The sequence below is a fragment of the Camponotus floridanus genome, unplaced genomic scaffold (assembly GCF_003227725.1).
Source record: "Camponotus floridanus strain SB8 unplaced genomic scaffold, Cflo_v7.5 scaffold235, whole genome shotgun sequence".
NCBI classification, from domain to species: domain Eukaryota; kingdom Metazoa; phylum Arthropoda; class Insecta; order Hymenoptera; family Formicidae; genus Camponotus; species Camponotus floridanus.
Window position 1 is genome coordinate 154,739 of NW_020229365.1, and position 6,920 is coordinate 161,658.

The window sequence follows — 6,920 nt, forward strand, 5'->3', positions numbered from 1 at the left end:
TACATAGCTTTTCAAAATATGAAATATCTTACATATATAAGATCATGCATTAATGATTTATTTATAATAAATAAATATTACTGAAATTGACAAAATATTATCAATAATGTAATACTTATAACCATATTTTTATCAATATTATCAAGAATGGAATACTTAAACCATACAACTATACTTATAACCATATTTTTTTATATAAAATCTTTTTCGAAAATTTCCAAAAAGTACATATTTATCAATGTTTACAATCTTGGTTTGACTTTAAACGAAAACTTACAAAATGCATATTTAAAATATTGATATTTAAAGATTATTTTACTTTATAACGAAAGATATTAAATGTTAATATATACGCTATTGTACTTATATGACTGTGTGTGTATAAATTTATGTTTAACTTCTGAATAATGTTTCTTTAATCAGATATGGCTATTATACTTATATGACTGTGTGTGTATAAATTTATGTTTAACTTCTAAATAATATTTCTTTAATCATATACATATTAATAATATAATGTGTAAAATTTAATTAAATTAAAAGCTGAAATATGGATTTATCATTATTATTAAAGCTACAAATTTATTTTTATATTATTATTAGACACATTATATTCTAACCTTTGATACGGTCGTTAAAAAGAATTGATATTTATGTACCGATCAATTAATTATGCAGTCGAGAATCTCCCACATGATAAAAAGATTGACACACGAAATAAAATTCAACCTGTATATATATTATATAATGTTTGACAAAAGTTGTATGGTTTCGAGGGGGCCATAAGATGGTACCATTGGTTTGACCTTAAAGAGTCATTTGAAGATCACGTGAAGATCACTTAAATTTTTTTAAATTGCACCCCCTATTTTTTATTGTATATTCTTGTAGCTGACCTCGAGAGCTTTCCAAAACACTTATGATAAAGTATTTTTCATTAAATATTTTTCGAGTTATGAGACTTGAATGTTGTAGTATTTGGAAATAAAATACATAATATCGTAAAATATTTATTTCTCGATAATCTCACCTTAATACTTTTATGTACAGAATAATGAGAAGAATCACTTGAAAAGAAAACACACAGTTGTCTTAAATAAATAATATAAATTTGCAACGAGTAGTTACGTATTTTTTATTTAAGACGACTGTGTGTTTTCTTTACACTAATTGATTCTCCTCATTATTCTGCATATAAAAGTATTAAGATGAGATTATCAAGAAATAAATATTTTACGAGATATTATGTATTTTATGTCAAAATACTACAACTTTCAAGTCTCATAACTCGAAAAATTCTGAATGAAAAATACTTTATCATAAGTGGAGTGCTTGAGTCGATCCCCAACTCGCAGGAGACCCTCGGTATCTAAAAAGGGACTAAAGCGAGCAAGTGAGTTTGATTTATTTAGGGCAAGGCCCTGACTTATTAATTTTAACTCGGCCCTGAATTTTTCAGATTGTACTCGCCGGATCCAACAAACTCGAGCTCTCTCTATCTCCTCTGTGGACAGAGTACTGGGGAAGCGCTGTTGAGTGCCAGTGGCCCGATCCTCCCTTACTCTCAGCCACCACCGACACCAGGCTGTCACGCGTAGGAGCCTCTTCAGGGAGGAGAACCGCACCAGCTCGGCGGCCTCGCTCATCGGCGCTGCTGTGGCTTTGACATGGACTCGGGTGCGCTTCTCCGGCAGGTGCTCTTCGGTGATGTGGCCGACGGCGGTCGGCCATGCGGTGGCGTCTAAGCTTAGCCAAGGCGGACCTTGCCACCACAGCGGATGGCTCTGCAGTTCCTTGGGGGAGAGACCTCGGGAAGCGCAGTCGGCTGGGTTGTCCTGGCCTGGAACGTGATGCCACGCAGCCTGCGGAGTGGTCCTCTGAATCTCTGAGACGCGGTTCGCGACGTAGGTTTGCCACCTGGACGGGTGGCCGCGGATCCAGCCCAGCGTGACGGTGGAGTCCGTCCACAGGTGAAGTGGCGCAGTCAGGTCGAGGATTGCCAAGGCGTGTTTGGCTAGTCGGCAGAGAAGGACGGCGGCGCTTAATTCCAAACGAGGTAAGGACACCTGTTTGAGCGGTGTGACCTTTTATTATTTGTTTTCGCGGTGATTAGGCGGACAATCCACGAGTCGTTTGACCATGTTTTTAGGTACACGACGGCGGAATATGCTCGTTCTGAGGCGTCGGAGAAGCCATGGACCTCGATGCGGGTGCAAGAAGGACCCAGATTAATCCAGCGAGGTACTCGGATTTGCTCGAGTACTGGTATCTGAGCGTGAAAGGTGACCCAGGCTGACGCGGAGGTGTCGTCGAGCGGGGCGTCCCACTCAAGTCCTTGAAGCCAAGTCGATTGAAAGGCAATCTTGGCGCGGACCACGACCGGTGCTAGCCAGCCGAGAGGGTCGAATAGCTGCGCCACCAGAGACAGCACAGATCTCTTGGTGACGGATGGCAGTGCGATGTGCCGGGTGGCGAAAGAGAAATCGTCCGTGGCGGGGTGCCACTGCAGTCCTAAGGTGGAGTGAGCCTCGTGTGGTCGCCAGTCACGGGTCTCGCGCTGCAACCGGTGCTCCGGCGGGATGTCCCAGATCACCGCTGAGTCGCTGGCTGACCACTTCCGGAGAGGAAAGCCGCCCGCCATGCAGATACTGGACAGCTGTTTGCACATCTCCTGGATCTCCGCCATCGTCGCTGCTCCGGTCAAGATGTCGTCCATGTAGCATCTCGCAGGAGAACGGCCGCTCCTAGAGGGTACTGCTTACCCTCGTCCTCAGCTAATTGCCTGAGAGCGCGCATCGCTAGAAACAGAGCACACGCTAAGCCGTAGGTCACTGTGCTCAGCTGGTACTCGGCAGGGCTGTCTTGCGGGGAATCACGCCACAGGATCCTTTGCAGATCCTTGTCATCCGGGTGTACCAAGATCTGTCGGAACATCTTTTCGACGTCGGTGACTAGACCGAAGCGGTGCCGTCGCCAACGGAGTAGCACGTCGGCGAGCGGAGGTAGCAAGTTCGGACCCACCATCAAGTGGTCGTTGAGGGTTCTTCTCGAAGTAGTTGGCGTGGAGCCGTTAAAAACTACGCGCAGCTTCGTGGTGACACTGTTCTTTCGCAGCACGCCGTGATGCGGCAAGTAATGCACCGGTCTGCGCGACGTGGCGTCCGGAGTCACGCGAGACATATGACGCAGGTCCTCATACTGCCGCATGAAGTCAGCATAGAGAGCTCGAAAAGGAGGATCCCAAGCGAAACGTCTCTCCATGCTGAAGAGAACTCGTAAAGCCGTGGAGCGCGTCGCCGAGAAGTCTGGCAGCGGGGTAACGACCGGCAGACGTACGACGTACCGACCGTCCGCGGACCGCGAATGTGTCTGGCGGAAAAAGTTCTCGCACTGTTGATCCGCGGGCGAGAGAGCTACCGCGGCGTCGGGTAGTTCTTCTTGCTGCCAGAACCTTTGTACGAGAGCGCCTAGGTCTTCCTCGACCAGGCAGTGATGTGCTGACGCATGGCGCGATGTGGACGTCGTACCGACGGCCCCAGACAATATCCAGCCCAGCGCCGTCTTTTGTGCCACAGGTTCCCGCGATTTCCCTCGTCGAAGTCCAGCCTGGAGGATCATGGCGTAGACGTCTGCTCCTAGAAGGATGTCTATGGGGTCCGTCGCCAAGAAGTCCGGATCGGCGAGTTCCAGCCCATGGATGTGCGTCCACGCTCGACGATCGGCCTTGATTCCGCCTTCATAAAGTGTGAGCCGGGGGAAAACCAAGGCGGCCACGCTTATTAAGGGCCCGTCGCGCAGGGAGCGGATCTGAAGAGTGACTTGACCGCGGGCGAGGCCCGTCTGCTTGCCGCCGATTCCATACACGGCGACGGAGGTAGGAGACCGACCCAGGCGAAGAGGTTGGGCCAAAGCTTCGGAAACTAGCGAGGACTCCGAGCCCTGGTCAACTAGTGTGCGTGCTGTGTGAGCGTGGCCGAACCGGTCCAGGACGCGAACGCGCGCGGTAGCGAGGAGAACTGTCGTCGTCACCTCGACTTTGTGTTGCGCTAAGTGTGACGTCTTAGTGCTCTCGACGGACGGACATGCCTCGTGGAGGGTCGTGTGGTGACGCGCGCGACACGACGAACAAGTCTTTTAAGAAGCACACTCGCTTACCTTGTGCCTTCCTAGGCAGTTCAGGCACAAGTCGTTCGCCTCGACGTGACGCTTCCTTTCCTCCGCCGTCTTGCTCTGGTAAAGGTCACAGAACATAATATAGTGATCCTGACCACATAGGGAGCAGCGACCTCGCTTACTGTCCTGCTTACGTGTGTGAAGAGTGCGAGTCTTCTGTGTCGGACTCGGATGCGGTTTAGAAGAAATGGCCTCGACCTTGACAGGCTGCAACGATTCTAAAGTGTGCAGCCGACGATCCAAGAAGAGCTGCAGTTTGTCGTACGAGGGTGGATCGTTGGAATCACTAATGAAATTCTCCCACTCGCGGCGAGATCGAGGATCGAGCAGGTCAACGACGAGGTGCACAAAAAGATCTTCACCCTTCGTGATCGGGCGCCCAATGCTCTCCAGTGATCCTACCGTGCTCTTCACGCTGTGGCGAAGTTTGCGCAAGTTTTCACCACGGACTCGCTCTTCAGCTTCTGGAGTGACGTAAACTGGGAGATGTAACTGCGCACCAGGAGCCGCTTGTTCTCATAGTAAGCAACGAGAACATCCCATGCGCGTTCGAAATTCTCGCTTGTCGTGGGCAGGCTTCGAATCAATAATTCTGCTTCTCCTTTCAGGCATGTCTTCAGGTAATGGAGCTTCTCGACTGAGGACGTGAGAGTGTCCCTTCCGATTAGCGATTGGAAGAGATCACGGAAGGCTGGCCAATCCTCGTACTTCCCGGAGAAATGGGGCAGCTGGATCCTCGGAAGAGTCGTGCGGGGTGCTTGTGAGGACGGCTCTAACCCTTTCGTGCCAGCTTCCTTTTCTTCCGTCTTGAGGTTACGCAGGAGGTCCAACAGCAGACCTTTATTGGCGAGGTAGGCCTCTTCAGCCAGAGCAGGTATGTCGAGTCTTATGTACTCTGAATCGGCCACTTGGTCGAGATAATTCAAGAGCTCATCGTTGTGCGCGTCGAACTTCGTCCAGTACCTTTCCAAGGACTGCAATCGCGCCTCCACTGCGCCCACCGTGATCTTGGCAGCGCCCAGCTTCATCAGGTTCTCGTGAGTACGGGCAATTTTGCCGTAGAGATCCGTTGCGGCGGTGATTGTCAACTCGGCCTTGCGACTCATGATGACTGAATTTCAGGTGACTGGTCTTCAGAGCACAGAGAACCACAACATTTCGCACTCACTCCGCGTCGTAGAAAAAACCGGTCACTAAATCTCCGGCTCGAAGGACCAGCAAATGATAGAGTTTTTGCGAGATTGACGCGGGAAGCAAGCGCGAAACCGGAGGATAAGAATCCGCGAGGAAAAAGAAAGAAGAGAAATTAATCCGACGATAAATCTAAGTCTTTTAACAATAATAGTCAGTTTATTATAACAATTATAACACTAATTACACAGTCTTAAATTAATTATGCGAAAGCGATTTCAGAATCCGCGAGCAACGGAGACGACTGATTCAATCCGCGAGCGACGGAAGAACGTTTTTTCGTGATCGAGAGATAAGTGTGCGCGTCGAGTACTTTTCAGCCAAGAAGCGCCATGTTCCGCGAGCGCGTCAATTTATAGTGGAGCACTTCTCGAAAGATCCCGATTTTTCGTGAACCAATATAAATGTTCAAAACGAACGGTTAAGAATTTATTTATTTTCCTTGGATCTTTCGAGAAGGGCAAGCGCTGTTTTTAAATTGCGCTGACAAAGCCGATATCGCGCTAACGGCTGCCAGGGTCGCCGAATGATCGCTCGGACCCTCGCTCTCTTTAGCGAGGGCGTTTTGAACAACGTCTCATAGGCGTGCGTTATACGAATTAAAAGCATTCATTTCTACTTAGTTCAGTAGTTCGCATCATCGCATGCTATCTTGAAAAAAAGCGTTTAATTCACGTTAGTACGTCGCATAGGCGTGAGTTATCCGAATTAAAAGCATTCATTTCAGGTTAGTTCAGTAGTTCGCATCAACGCATGCTATCTTGAAAAAAAGTGTTTAATTCAAGTTCGTACGTCGCATAGGCGTACGTAATTCGGTTTAAAAGCATTCATTTCTACTTAGTTCAGTAGTTCGCATCATCGCATGCTATCTTGAAAAAAAGCGTTTAATTCACGTTACTACGTCGCATAGGCGTGAGTTATCCGGATTAAAAGCATTCATTTCAGGTTAGTTCAGTAGTTCGCATCAACGCATGCTATCTTGAAAAAAAGTGTTTAATTCAAGTTCGTACGTCGCATAGGCGTACGTAATTCGGATTAAAAGCATTCATTTCTACTTAGTTCAGTACTTCGCATCATCGCATGGTATCTTGAAAAAAAGCGTTTTATTCACGTTAGTACGTCGCATAGGCATACATAATTCGGATTAAAAGCATTCATTTCTACTTAGTTCAGTACTTCGCATCATTACATAGTATCTTGAAAAAAAGGGTTTAATTCACGTTAGTACGTCGCATAGGCGTGCGTTATCCGAATTAAAACAATTCATTTCTACTTAGTTCAGAACTTCGCATCATCGCATGTTATCTTGAAAAAAAGCGTTTAATTCACGTTAGTACGTCGCATAGGCGTGCTTTATCCGAACTAAAAGCATTCATTTCTACATAGTTCAGTACTTCGCATCATCGCATGCTATCTTGAAAAAAAGCGTTTAATTCACGTTAGTACGTCGCATAGGCGTGAGTTATCCGGATTAAAAGCATTCATTTCAGGTTAGTTCAGTAGTTCGCATCAACGCATGCTATCTTGAAAAAAAGTGTTTAATTCAAGTTCGTACG

The 6,920-nt window shown here is 46.9% G+C and overlaps 1 protein-coding gene across 1 annotated transcript; it reads right to left on the reverse strand.

Moving 5' to 3' along the window:
- Positions 1-1,161: 1,161 nt before the first annotated feature.
- LOC112638004 lies at positions 1,162-2,686 on the reverse strand. The gene is made up of 3 exons (XM_025408853.1): positions 2,246-2,686; positions 1,485-2,066; positions 1,162-1,188 (listed from the first exon to the last, which is right to left on the reverse strand). The coding sequence occupies exons 1-3, from the start codon at positions 2,684-2,686 to the stop codon at positions 1,162-1,164; spliced, it is 1,050 nt and encodes a 349-aa protein (XP_025264638.1).
- Between the last annotated feature and the right edge of the window lie 4,234 nt (positions 2,687-6,920).

What these genes read in the sequence shown, in the direction of transcription:
- LOC112638004 (XM_025408853.1), bottom strand. Translation starts at nt 2,686, where the DNA reads ATGGCGGAGATCCAGGAGATGTGCAAACAGCTGTCCAGTATCTGCATG. An exon ending in CAGTACTCGAGCAAATCCGA is followed by an intron (nt 2,067 to 2,245) that starts GTACCTCGCTGG and finishes CCGCTCAAACAG; the next exon opens with GTGTCCTTACCTCGTTTGGA. An exon ending in AGGAGATAGAGAGAGCTCGA is followed by an intron (nt 1,189 to 1,484) that starts GTTTGTTGGATC and finishes TTTTATATGCAG; the next exon opens with AATAATGAGGAGAATCAATT.